A 14115-nucleotide genomic window follows, 5' to 3' on the forward strand; every position below is an offset into this window, starting at 1 on the left:
AGACATATACAGAACACTGCATCCCAAATCAGCAGGGTATACATTCTTCTCAAGTGCCCATGGATCTTTCTCCAGGATAGACCACATGTTAGGTCACAATACAGGTCTCAATAAATAAAGATTGAAATTATACAAAACACCTTCTCAGATCATAATGGGATGAAACTGGAAGTCAATAATAGAAGGGAAAAGGGGAAATTTGCAGATATGTAGAGGCTGAACAACACTTCTAAACAATCAGTGGGTCAAAGAAGAAATTGTGAGGGAAATTAATAAATATATTGAGACAAGTGAAAACGAGAACATAACATCAAAACTTAGGGGATACAGTGAAGGCAGTGCTTAAATGGAAATTTGTAGTCCTAAATGCTTCTATTAAAAAAGAAGAGCTAAAATCAAAGATCTAACTGGACAACTGGAGAAACTAGAAAAAGAACAAACCATACCCAAAGCAAGCAGAAGGAAAGAAAGATTAGTGCAGAAATAAATGATATTGAGAACAATAAAGAAAATCAGCAAAACCAAAAGCTGGTTCTTTGAGAAGATCAATAAAATTGGTAAACCCTCAGCTAAGTAACAAAGAAAAAAGATGCATATAAAATCAGAAATGAAAGCGGGAAATTACAACTGAATCCACAGAAATAAAAAGGACCATAAGGAGATATTATGAGAAACTATGCCAATGACCTAGACAACCTACATGAAATGTACAGATTCCTAGAAACGCACAAACAACCTACACTCACACTACAAGAAAACAAGAACTTAACAAACCAGTCACATTTAAAGAGATTGAATAAGTCATCAAAAATCTCCCAACAAAGAAAAGTCCAGGACCAGATAGCTTCACAGATGAATTCTGCCAAGCATTTCAAGAAGAATTAGCACTAATTCTGTTTAAATGCTTCCCAAAAATTGGAGAGGAGGGAAAATGACCCAACACATTTTATGAAACCAACATCACCATAATACCAAGACTAGATAAAGATACTACAAGAAAAGAAAATCACAGACCAATTTCTCTAATGAACATAGACACAAAACTTCTCAATAAAATACTTGAAAATAGATTCCAACAGTATATCAGAAGTCTCATAAAACTTGACCAAGTGGGATTTTTTCCTGGAATGCGAGGGTGGTTTAGCACAAGAAAATCAATTAATGTAATATACCACATTAACAAATTACAACCACATGTTCCTCTCAATTGATGCAGAAAAGGCATTTGACAAAATCCAGCATCCTTTCTTGATTTAAGAAAATGCTTAGAAAGATAAAAATAGAAGAAAAATTCCTCAATATGGTAAAGGGCATTTATGAAAAACCTACAGGAGGACTGTGGGAAGATGGTGACAGATTGAAAGGCAGAGATGAATGCTCTCACAAAAACAACAGAGAAAGAGCCAAAAGCTCTCTGAGGTACCTTCTTCTGGGGTCAGCAGACCAGGACAGTGCTGTACAACTCCCAGGACAGTGAGGGACAGAGAAACGAAGAAGCTGAAATGACAAACATGAGTTACTGTGGCAGCTGGGAAGGACTCTACTCCCCCACCCCCAAGATATTAAGCTGGGGAAAAATCCCTGGCTCACTGTAACCAGCTGAGAGTGTAGCAGGTATCTTCCTTCCTGTCAGCTGTTTCAGGGGAAAAGGGAGGGGAGGTTGAGGTGCTTTTCTTCAGTGAATTTGGCCAGCAGAGCCCACTTTGAATCTCTGCTCTGGAGATTCTGCACAGGAACACACACCGGAAAGCTAAGACTGAAACACTTCAGTGGAAAGGTGTGCTAAGTAGCACCATCTGCTGACCAGTCTGGAAATTGCATGGACAAAAACCATTCATGCTCTGTATCCAACCCCTGAGAGAAAATCTGTGCTACACTGGTGAGTCCCTGGCCCGATTTTGAAAACTTAGGTTGAGCAATTTTAAAGACTGAGAATAAGTTGAACCAAATATATTAAACAAACAAACAAAAAAAAAAAAAAAAAAACCATGGGGAAACAAAAATAGGCAAGAGAGGGAAACTGGCCTTCAGAGTAAACTCAACAACCTATTCAGATGCCTAGATATCAGCAAAAAATTACAAGCCATACTAGGAAACAGGGAGAGATGGCCCAGCCAAAAGAACAAACAAATATCCTGAGGCGATATAGGATTTAAGACAATTAATCAGTGATAATCACACAACTCTCCTAAATCACTTAAAAGAATTTATAGAAAATACGACTAAAGAAATAGAGGATATTAAAAAGACACTGGGAGAGTATAAAAAACCATTTGAAAGCCTGCAAAGAAAAGTAACAGACCTTATGGGAATGAAAGACACGATGGGTTGAGATTAAAAATACATTAGAGGGAAACGGACTTGGCCCAGTGGTTAGGGCGTCCGTCTACCACATGGGAGGTCCGCGGTTCAAACCCCGGGCCTCCTTGACCCGTGTAGAGTTGGCCCATGCGCAGTGCTGATGCGCGCAAGGAGTGCCCTGCCATGCAGGAGTGTCCCCTGCATAGGGGAGCCCCATGCGCAAGGAGTGTGCCCCCTAAGGAGAGCCGCCCAGCACGAAAGAAAGTGCAACCTGCCTAGGAATGGTGCCACCCTTACAGAGAGCTGACGCAGCAAGATGACGTAACAAAAAAGAGACACAGATTCTCGTGCCGCCAACAACAACAGAAGCGGACAAAGAACACGCAGCAAAATGGACACAGAGAACAGACAACCGGGGTGGGGGTGGGGCAGGGAGAAATAAATTTTTTTTAAAAAAGAGCTTTATTTAAAAAAATACATTAGAGGCACATAGGAGCAGATTTGAATTGCTTGAAGACAGAATTAGTGACTTCAAAGGCAGAACATCTGAACTGGAAAAGACAGGAAAAAAGAAAGCAAAGAGAATGGAAAAAGTGGAAGAGTCTCAGGGAAATTAATGAAAACGTGAAACGCACAAACATTCACGTTATTGGTGTCCCAGAAGGAGAAAATAATGGAAAAGGGGCAGAACGAATATTAGAGAAAATAATGGGAAAAGGGGCAGAACGAATATTAGAGAAAATAATGACTGAAAGCTTCCCAACCCTTATGAAGGACATAAATATCAGTATCCAAGAAGGACAACACACGCCAAACAGAATAAATCCAAATAGACCTACCCCAAGACACTTACTATTCAGAATGACAAATATCAGAGATAAAGAGAGGATTCTGAAAGCAGCAAGAGAAAAGTAAAGCTTCACATACAAGGGAAACTCAATAAGACTAAGTACAGACCTCTCATCAGAAACCATGGAGGAGAGAAGAAAGTGGTATGAGGTGTTTAAGGTACTGAAAGAGAAAAACTGCCAGTCAAGAATTCTGTATCCAGCAAAGTTGTTCTTCAAAAATGAGGGTATGGGAAGTGGATGTGGCTCAAGCAACCGAGCTCCCACCTACTACATGGGAGGCCTGTGGTTCGTTTCCCAGTGCCTCCTAAAGAAGAAAGCAAGCTGGCACAACAGGCAGGCATGGCAAGCTGACACAGGAAGAGACACAAGAAGAAAAACATAATGAGAGACCCAACAAAGCAGGGGGCAGAGGTTCCCAGTACCTCCTAAAGAGGACAAGCAGGATGGCGAGCTGGTGCGATGGAAAGGCACGGCCAGGTGACGAAACAAGAGACACAAAAAGAAGAAAAAAAAACATAAGAAACACAACAAAAGCAGGGAATGGAGGTAGCTTAAGCAATTAGGTGCCTCCCTCCCACATCACAGGTCCCGGTTTCAGTTTTTGGTGCTTCCTGAAGAAACAAAAAGAAGACAGACAAAGCAAGTACAAACAATGAGAGGTGGAGAGAAATAAATTTTTTTAAAAAAGGGTGAGTTTAAAATCTTCACAGACGAAAAAAACTGATAGTATATGTTCCTAAAGACCAGATTTACAAGAGATACTAAAGGGAGTGCTGTAGCCTGAAAGGAACAAACAAGGATGAGAGATTTGGAGAAGACTTTAGAAATGAAGATTATTAGAAAGGGTAAACTAAGGATAAGAAGACAGACAATAGAGCAATATGACAACAGGGAACTGAAGGGCAAAATGGATGTAGTAAGTAATGCCTTTACAGTAGAAGCATTGACTGTTAATGGATTGAACTCCCTAGTCAAAAGATACAGACTAGAGGGAAGAAGAGATCTGCTATGGGGACATTTTCAGGACTTGGAGTTGTCCTGAATGATATTGCAGGGACAGATGCAGGACATTGTATGTCCTGCCATTACCCACCCAGTAGACTGGGAGAGAGTGTAAACTACAATGTAAACTATAATCCATGCAGTATAGTGGTGTTCCAAAATGTACTCATCAAATGCAATGAATGTGCCACAATGATGAAAGAGGTTGTGGATGTGTGGGGAGTGGGGGGGGGGGGCGTATGTGGGACCCTCTTGTATTTTTTTAATGTAACCTTTTTCATGATCTATGCATCTTTTCCAAAAAAGATAATAAAAGATTACAAATTTACAAAAAATTTAAAAAGACACCAACTGATAGAATGGATAAAAAAATACGAGGCGTCTATATGTTGTCTACAAGAGACCCACCTCAAACATAAGGACACAACCAGGTTAAAAGTGAAAGACTAGAAAAAAGTATTCCATGCAAATAGTAACCAAAAAAGAGCTGGAGTAGACCAGGTAAATGTAAAATAACAATATTATATGAATAATAATTACTCAGTGTACCTAGTAAATTGTTCCTGTCATCAGTATTCTGTTTCTTCATTCAAAATAAACACTTGCTTTTAATTGAGGATGCTTTGTTTTTCTTTAACCCCTTCTTATGCATACTTGTTACTCAATCCATCTAGATCAATAATGATTTAGCATGACTACTATTGAAAAAGATTGAGTTTTTCTGCCTCATACAATTACGAGTTGGCATATTGTTATCGGCGGTAAGTCATTCCAATAAAATGTGAAGAATTCCCAAATAGGAACTTCATTATCCAGAAAGAACTATGGCCTAAATAAAAATTAAATAACTAAACCAATAATTTCTTTCATTCTTAGAGATAATTATGTCCAGTTGTTAGAGCTGTAATATAAAAATTAGAATTACGACATAATTAATTTCCATTATACTAGAATTATTATTTACATTTATAAATGTTTGTTGCTATACTATCTCTTATAATCGATTATATTAAATCTAACCTGGCCTTACATTGTCTTTTAAAATTTGTAATTTCTTTCCATCTATTTTTCTATTTTATTTTACAATTTTACAATAGTCTTTTTAACAGCTAAAAAATATATATATATAAAGACTGATTTTCTTTGAAGCTGAACAAATGTATGTTAATGTTATGAGATGTTAGTATCAGACCAAAAAAAACCATTTTGCTAAGTGAAAGAAACCAGGTACAAAGTATTACATATTGTATGATTGCATTTATATAAAATATAAATATAAATCAGTTATAAAGATTGAATTAGATTAGTGGTCATGTAGGGCTGGGACAGTATAGAGGGATTGAGAGGTGACTGCTGAGGGGTGGAGCTTTTCTTATTGGAGTAATGGAATTGTTCTAAAATTTTTTGTGGTGATGAATGCTTAACATTTTGATTATACTAAAAGCCATTAATAGATTGTATGGTATGTGAATATATCTCAATAAAACTGCATTTAAATAAATAAGCAAAAATAGCCAGAAATAGCAGCTATGTACAGCAGAGGAAGCATAGAGACTGAGAGCTGATGAATTTTTTGTTTGTTTGATTTTTGTTTTCCATTATTATTCAAATAATGAAAATGCCCTAATAATGATTGAAGTGATGAATGCACAACTATGTGATTATACCAAATACCACTGATTGTACACTTTGGATAGATTGTATGCTTTATTAATGTGCATCAATTAAAAACTGTTAGCACAGCTGGTTTGAATAAAGACAGTATACAAACCTCACAAACTAATAGCAAAAATCTTTATAGCTAGAAGGTCTTGACCAATGAGTAACCAGCGGCTCAGAAGAGTTCCATGGCTTGCCCAGGGTCACACAGTTAGAAACAAAGCCGGCACAGCCAGCTATTAAACAAAACTTAAAACAGGCAGAAGAGAGTTTTGTATTTGGGTGGTGATGTTTTTTATTCTAATTATAGGAACAAGTGCTGCTGGCTAGGTCAAATTGACTACTGAGATGATCTGCTTTCATCTGCTATTAGAGGACAGGAATTTCCAATGCCATACATAGGAGGTACATAGGGAGGGAGTCAGTGTTCTTTCAAGTTTTTGCTACCTGATTCCAAATGATGTCCAGATTTTCACTGGAAGACACAATATGTAAGCAGCTGCATACGTAATATTAAGGAGAAAGTTTATTTACACGGCAGATACATTTCACCAGCCTCCTCACTTCCTATAAAACATCTTAAATATCAAAGTCAATTTTCTGAAAGATTTCTTTAGTTTTGTTTCATAAAGAAGATAGGCCAATGACTAAAGTGTCATACTTGTGGCTCGGTGCCATATTGAGCCTCAGAAGTAAACTGGCATTGAGAATGACTCTTCTTCAAAAGGATTGATGAATGTATAATAAGTTTTCTTTCTTTCTTTTTCTAGCCAAGGACCCTTATCATCCATTAGAGCGGTAATCAAGAGATGTAAGTTTGTTTTTTCTTGTTCTGCAATGCTTTTAAGTGATGACTGTTAGATTTCCAGCAACTGACTGTATTTGATGAATCTTAGAAAAAAACAAGAGTAGTTTATCCTAATGAGGAATAAAGCATTTTCAGACAAGCAGCTAGTTTTTTAACTTCCCTTTAAAGTTGCATTTATTGATAAGCCAGTTTCTAAGAACAGTAATTTTCTCTTACAGATCTAAGCTGTTTTTTTTAAAAACAAACAAAAAAACCTGGACTATCTTGTAAATTTCTATAATTTAGTCTAAATTTTATATACCTGTTTTCTGTAAGTAGAGACATCTGAGAAGTTTGTAAAATACCAAACCCTGTCCTTTTTGGTTCATTGCTTCTACCGGTCTCTGCAGAATATTTTTAACTGCATAGATGCCAGTGAAGATAGGCTTATACTTCCACATGCAAGAGAGAAATGCTGGGAGTAGAATTCCCTCCAAAATAGTCTTTTCATACTTTCTGTCTCTACCTCTTGATTAACAGTCCTTTTAATAAAAGACTCTGGAATGGTCCTTTTGACAAATAAGATATGGGTTACCTATTGTGGGAAAAGAAGGGAGTTTAGATGTTTTAATATATGCTTCACATTATTTGAGCCCTTAGATAACCACCGTGTGAGAATGTAGCCTGTTTTTAAAAATAAAATTCATAATATTAGTATGAATTTAGGAACCTCAGGTTATGAACAGCATTAGTTTGAACCTTCCAGTGAAAAATTTACAAGGTGGTAATACAGAAGTATATACCACATTTGCCCAATACATTTTTTTCCTTTGATGGTACTTATAAGGATGTGGGAATGCCACAATGTATGATGGAGGGAATTCAGGTGTAGAAATGAAAAATTCATGCCAGCTTTAAATGCTTTAGAACTCTTTAGAAAAGAAGATAAATGGAATTTAGGTTGGAAATTAGGATCTGCAATTTAGGCAAGAATTTCTTGCTGAAGCTATAATTTGGGGAGAATCAAGATTTTGGGCAAACTCTTGGGAGAGTAGCTAAACATTTGGGAAGAAAGTGTAGAGGATAGAGAAGACAACAAAGGACAGAATCTTGGGAAACATTGATGTCTGAAGCCAGGCTATGCCTTTAAGGGACCTTAGGACAAAAAACACATGACCTGATAAACCCAGCCTGCTGAAGACGGCCTCCTTTGACTGAATCCTGTCTACTGGCTCTTGCCTTTTTTCCCTATCTTCTTACCTTACCTTCTCTTAGGTTTCAAGAGCTCTTTGTTTGGGATCATAATCTACACCTGATTTCCCATAGGTCCTCCAAAATGGATCTTGATTACCCTGAAACCATGCCATGCAAAGCTTAAGGAGAAGGCAGCTAAGAAGGAATCAGCAAAGAAAGCTGAAAAAGAAGAGTCAGAGTAGAAGGAAACCAAGGGATCAGCTATAAGAGGAGAGTGCTTTGAAGGGAATGATCAATCACAAATAGCTCTTAATGGTGCAGCAAGGTCAAGCAGAAGACTGAAAATAGATCATTGTATGTGAACACTTCGAAGTCAGTGGTGACCTCAGAGAGAGCAATTTCAGTAGAATATTGAAGTTAGAAGCCAGACTTCAGTTTGAACAATGAATGGAATATGTGGGGGCAACCCACTCTTCTGAAATTTGGTGGAAAACAAAGGAGAGGCAGGAGGAGAGGTGGGAGGAGAGAGGGAGACAGTAGGAGAGGAGCAGGGTCAAGCAAAGAGGAGAGTTGGACCTGTTTGTAGACTGTCTAGGATGAGGTATCTTGGAGATGTTTGTAGGCAGCAGAGAAGTCAGTGGAGCGATCAGACTGGAGAAAGAGAAAAGAGAAAATTGGTAAAGCAGGACCCCAGCAGAGATTGGAAGGAGATGAAATAAAGGGAGAACCCTTTCTTTGAGGGGTCTGCTTTAATTTTACTAACCCTTTGTCTTTTAATTCTTACGTGTCAGTCACTTTGTAAAGGCAAAAGAAGTATTTGTTGATTGTGTTTATTCCTGATGGTTAGGCCAAGAGACCAAACAGGTCTCACATGATGGCATATAAAGCAAGAATGACAAATAATTGTGCCATTCCCTTTTCTTGTTTTCCCTTTTTGCCCGTCCTATAAGATAAGGTTGTAAACAACTTTCATCTTACCCAGCCCATTGAAATGTTTGCGTTACTATCCTAGACTCAGTCCTCCAACCCTGGCAGGAAGAAAGACCACCACATTTATAAAATGATACTCTTTAACTGGTTGTATTTCAAATTCTTTTGCAATCATTCTGGTTTCCAGGCAAGTGTCCTAACTGAATGTATCTGGAATTTCATCATGTTCCTTACATTAGCCTTTTAGGGAAAATCGTTCTCCAAAATTCAGGTTTAGCTACTGTTGATTGCCTACCTTAAGTCAGGAGCTATTTCACATACACTGTGAAGGAACACTGCATGGGAGGTATAACCCCATTTTACAAATGGAGGGAAACTGCGTCTCAGAGAGGAATGACTATTACCGTGTAGAGCCAGGATGTGAACCTGGGCTTCCTGGCTCCAAGGCCACTGAGCTTTCCACTCCATCCCAGATGTACTTGCTGCCATGTCAGATGCATCCATCTCATCTCCTGTCCCAAGCAAATATTGTTAGTGAGTTTTTTCCATTAATATTATTGTGCTTGTATTGATTTACATCAATTCTATAATAGAAGACTCCTATGTTTTTATTTCTTTTGACCATCATTTAATCGTTAATTCTGAGTTCTTTAAATCAGGGCTAGCATCCAGCTCTTTGACTCCACAAGGTGTTAAAGTGTTCCCTGCCTGTGCCTAATGGGCTTTGAGACTTGGGATAATTCACTTACCCTCTTTGGATCTCAATTTCCTCATCTGTAAAGTTTGAGTACGATGATCTCTGAGGGTTCTTCCAGGCCTAATCCTGTTGGAACTTGGGAGTATTCTTTATTGTGCTAAAATTGTAAATCCATATCTCACCTCTTTTTTTTTTTTTTTCTTTGAGGTACGGGGACCAGGGATTGAACCCGGGACCTCTTATGTGGGAAGCTGGCACTCAACCACTGAGCCACATGAGCTCCCCTGAGTTGGTCTTTTTGTTTGTTTGCTTGTTGTTTTTTGTTTTTATATTTTTATGGATGTACCAGGGACCAAACCTGGGACCTCCGATGTGGGAAGCAGGCACCCAACTGCCTGAGCCACACCTGCTCCCTCTCAACTCTTAAAAACATCCTAATATGAATGTTTTCTACTTATCGAGTTTAACCATTTTATAGAAATAATTCTGTAAGATGAAGGAATAACTTCAAGTCAAAATATTGCCTTACTCTGTGGTATGAACCAAAAATTATGAAAGACTAAGAACTTGTGGCAGGGATTAAATGGAGCACATTGGTCTGTAAAGGCACTGGTAGCAAATTCGATTCTCCTGACAACACCTACATCAGTGCTTTTTAATCTGAGAAAGTAGGAATGAGGTTTCTAAGTAGATAGTTGAGAAATTAACAGGAAGAAATTGTGAGACAGGGTATGAAAATCTGACAAGAAAATGGCGTCTGTAGCTACTAAGCTTGTCCAACACTGACAAAAGGCAAACTCGTTCTGTAAGGATCAAGAGAGATTTCATACTAGATGAGTGAAGGGGGGAAAGCATCAGAGTAGGAGAGGGGAAAGCAAGAACTCTCTGAGGGTATAAGTAAGACCGCAAGTCCTCCTCTCCCCTCGTTCCTCTACAGCGGGAGGAGGGGGAGAGAGAAGACCACTCTGTTACTAAAGAGGTCCCCTTACTAAGGATCTCTGACTTGAGGGGCAGAGACAGGTTAAAAGCCACTGATTTAAAAGAAAGTAAATTGACTACCAAGTTACCTAAGTATTTTCCCTACTTTAAAACTGATCCCTATTGAAGTAGCAAACTGATTCTGCAAAAGAGGTTTTAGATTTTTTTTTTGGTACCATTGTTAACTATAGGCAGAACATTTGGACTGTGGTTATGTGTCTGGATGTCCTGGTTTGTTCATATATATCTTCATAGCTACAGATTTCTTTACTCTCTATAACTATAGTTAAACTTTTCTTCTCCTTTGTAGTGTATAGACAGGGAAAAAAACAGTGGTAAGGCAAGCCAATCTGGCCCTGAATACATTAGAGGATAGGCAACTGGGTTCACTCCTTTTCTCTCCCTTTCCTCTTCTATAACCCCTTCTTTTTTTCCCTTAGCACTCATGAATAGTGCACAGCAAAAATGCCCCGTGGAAGAGGTATGTTTGTGACAATAACTGATGTCTTTTAAAGTGCTCTGTCTGCTAATTCTGGTGTTAGTAATGGTGACGATGTGATCGTAGCACACTCGGGAGAGCCTCTGAATGAGACCATTCTTACAAATCAGATGTAACGCCCAGAGCTTTAGCCTTTCTGTCCTCTTTTATTGCAACAGACAAAATGCGCTTCAACTTGGTTTAGCTCTTGGTAAAAATCTAATACTCAAACCAGCTGGTAAGAATATAGGACATCCTCCAACTACAGATGGAGGGCTTTTGGTTTCAGATGTTGGAGGCTTGTTTTGCCAACCCAGTATAGGTTCAGCTGTCTTGGCTCCCACCCCAGTCTAAAGTTCAATGCCCCCTCCCCGTCTCCCTGACTTTTCCCAGCTTTAGCAGCTTCCTTGTTCAGAGAGTTTCAGAACTCAATTGAGGGGAGTGGGTGTAGTGGTTGAGTGCCTGCTTCCCATGTATGAGGTCCTGGATTCAATCTCTGGTACCTCCTCTAAAAAAACACAACTCATTTGGAAGCAGAAAGAAAATATTCCCACCTCCAATCCTTTCAAATCAGAAGAATTGAAAAAATAGAGTATTAGGGGAGAGATGAAGGCAACTGGCAGAAACGGTTGGTGGCTGAAACAAATTCCCTATTGGGCACAAATCTTTACAGTATAGTGTTTGAAGATTTTTTGTTGTTGTTGTTGAAGGGTCTTTAGAATATGTTCATTGAAAATAGGGATACTGTCCTCTGTTGTACAAAATTTAACCCCCTTATGTGACATATTCTCCAGATTAAGACTTGTTTGATTTATAAAGTAAATTTTGGGGAAAAATTATTCTAACTTTTAAAGTGATTTGAACATTTTTTGCATTTGTTATCTTTAAGTGATAAAAAAATTTAAAGGTTGTAAAGTTCCAGAAAAGTTAGAAAATAATAGATGAAAATTTGACCACTTCCACTCTTTTGACAATAAAGTTATAAACAAATATCACAAAACTATAGTCATAGAGATTAGAATAGGTATTTTCAAAAATTTTTTCTAGCCATTTTTATTTCATGGCATTGTCTTAATGCCCTTACCATGCATTTTACATATAATTTCTCTCTTTTTTCTTCAAATTATTTTCAGAACCATGGAATGTGCTGTGGGGAGTTTTTGTTTCCTTGTGCAATTTAAATATTTAACTGTAATTAATTGTATACCATAATAAGACTATTTTGATTTACTTTTCTAGTTAATGATGTTAAAATTCATACATTCTATGTGATGTCAACTATAAGCTAACTTTTCCTGATTATGCACTCTATAAAAATGTAAACCTTTATGGACTGTATTAATTTTGTGCTATACCAATTAATTCTTCCCTCTATAGCTTCTCGGACTTCTATTCAGAGTGACCTTCATCGAGATAGGAGGTATGGCTGTATTTATAATGGAGGGTATATATTCTGCTAATAATTGAAATAAGTGCCACCAGTTAGAATGCTAAATATTTCTCTTTCATAAGCAAAGTACTACTGGTTTTCTGCCTCATCAATGCATTCCCTAAATTAATCTAAGTTTGAAGAAGTGACTGTTTACTGAAATAAGTTTTTTAAGCAACTGCTATGTGTAAAGCATTCTTATAACTGCTTTTAAGAAAGGAATGCTTTGTACCTCATAGCTACTTAGTAAATGTTGCATAGATAAATGAGTGGATGACAGGGCAGAAGATTGAATGGAAGGAAGAAGAAAGGGAAAGAGGCAGGCAGGCGTGATAGATGACTAGATGGATAAATTTGGTTGGTTGGAGAGACGGAGAGAAGGAGGAGTGATTAGGTGAATAGATAGAAGGCAGGAGCATTTGAAAGACATAGTACCTATTTCCGAGGTTTGTTTTTTTACAGTATGTTATAGAGTAATTAAAAGCAAGGTCCTTAAAGTCAAACAAAACCAAGTTCAAATTCTGACTTCACTATTTTCCTACCATGTGACCTTGGCAAGCTACTTAATCTCTCTCAGCTTTTTTTTTTAAGATTTATTTTTATTTATTTCTCTCCCCTTCCCTCCCCTGCCTTGTCTGCTCTCTCTGTCCATTTGCTGTGTTCTCTGTGTCCACTTGCATTCTTGTCATGTGGCACCAGGAAACTGTCTCTTTTTTGTTGCATCATCTTGCTGTGTCAGCTCTCTTGTGTGCGGTGCCACTCCTGGGCAGGCTGCATTTTTATCGTGCGGGGCGCACTCCTTGTGCGTGGGGCTCCCCTACACGGGGGACACCCGTGTGGCACAGCACTCCTTGCGTGCATCAGCACTGTGCATGGGCCAGCTCACCACATGGGTCAGGAGGCCCTGGGTTTGAACGCTGGACCTCCTGTGTGGTAGGCGACACTCTGTCAGTTGAGCCACATCTGCTTCCCTCTTTCTCAGCTTTTGTATTCCCATCTATAAAATGGGGCTAATCAAACCTACTTCATAAAGGTCATAAGGATTAATGTGTGTAAAGTACTTAACACTCATTAAATAGTAACATTATTGGTACTGCTTATTTAGATAAAAGTTGTAAGCAGAGGTTCTTAAGGAAAGCAATTCAGACTTAAGCAAAGATCAGATTTTATTATTTCACAAGCTAGTATGTGAGCATGTGTATATGTTTTGATAATGACAGTGTTTGTTTTTTTGTTTGTTTGTTTTGAGGTCCTGGGGGTTGGGGATTGAACCTGGGACCTCATATGTACATAGAGCCAGCGCTCAACCACTGAGCCACATTGACTTCCTTCAGTTGGTTTTTTTTTTTAGTTTTGTTTTTGACTGTTGTTTGTTTTTGGGTTTGTTTTTGTTTTCAGGAGGCACCGGGAACTGAACCCGGGAACTCTTGTGGGAGGCAGGTGCTCAACTGCTTAAGCCACATCCACTCCCCTAACAGTGCTTTTTGATTTTGAAAATCTCTTGATTTTTCATTGAGTATTAGAGAGAGGCAGGGCAGATATCATCAGCCTCATTTGTCAGGTGAGAATGAGCTCAGAGAGATTGTTTCGTTTCCTCAGGGTAAAACAGTTGGTGTTTATTAAAAAATCTTGTTAGACGCTAACCTGGGTATGTAGAGTCAGCTTAAGAAAGTGATGAATGAGGCCATGCCCAAAACACTCCTACCCCACTGCAACAAAGGTTAATCATCAAATCATGTGCAGAATTCATCAAGAACACAGGTACACATACCAGATTCTCAAAGTAAACAAGTGAACTCTAAACACTTA

General features: G+C 38.3%; 1 protein-coding gene across 9 annotated transcripts in view; it reads left to right on the top strand.

Moving 5' to 3' along the window:
- Nucleotides 1-14115, top strand: part of SH3D19 (SH3 domain containing 19) — a 313873-nt gene that overhangs the window by 252752 nt on the left and 47006 nt on the right. For 5 of the 9 annotated variants that reach the window (XM_071214440.1, XM_071214441.1, XM_071214442.1 and 2 more), the window contains 3 exons: nucleotides 6584-6624; nucleotides 10840-10880; nucleotides 12255-12297. In XM_071214440.1, the coding sequence (XP_071070541.1) occupies nucleotides 10865-10880; nucleotides 12255-12297 (59 nt within the window). In that variant the 5' untranslated portion in view covers nucleotides 6584-6624; nucleotides 10840-10864. The remainder of the gene's footprint in view (nucleotides 1-6583; nucleotides 6625-10839; nucleotides 10881-12254; nucleotides 12298-14115) is intronic. The other 4 variants (XM_058282105.1, XM_058282038.2, XM_058282307.2 and 1 more) reach the window with 1 other exon arrangement.

The sequence above is a fragment of the Dasypus novemcinctus genome, chromosome 1 (assembly GCF_030445035.2).
Source record: "Dasypus novemcinctus isolate mDasNov1 chromosome 1, mDasNov1.1.hap2, whole genome shotgun sequence".
Taxonomy (NCBI): Eukaryota; Metazoa; Chordata; class Mammalia; order Cingulata; family Dasypodidae; genus Dasypus; species Dasypus novemcinctus.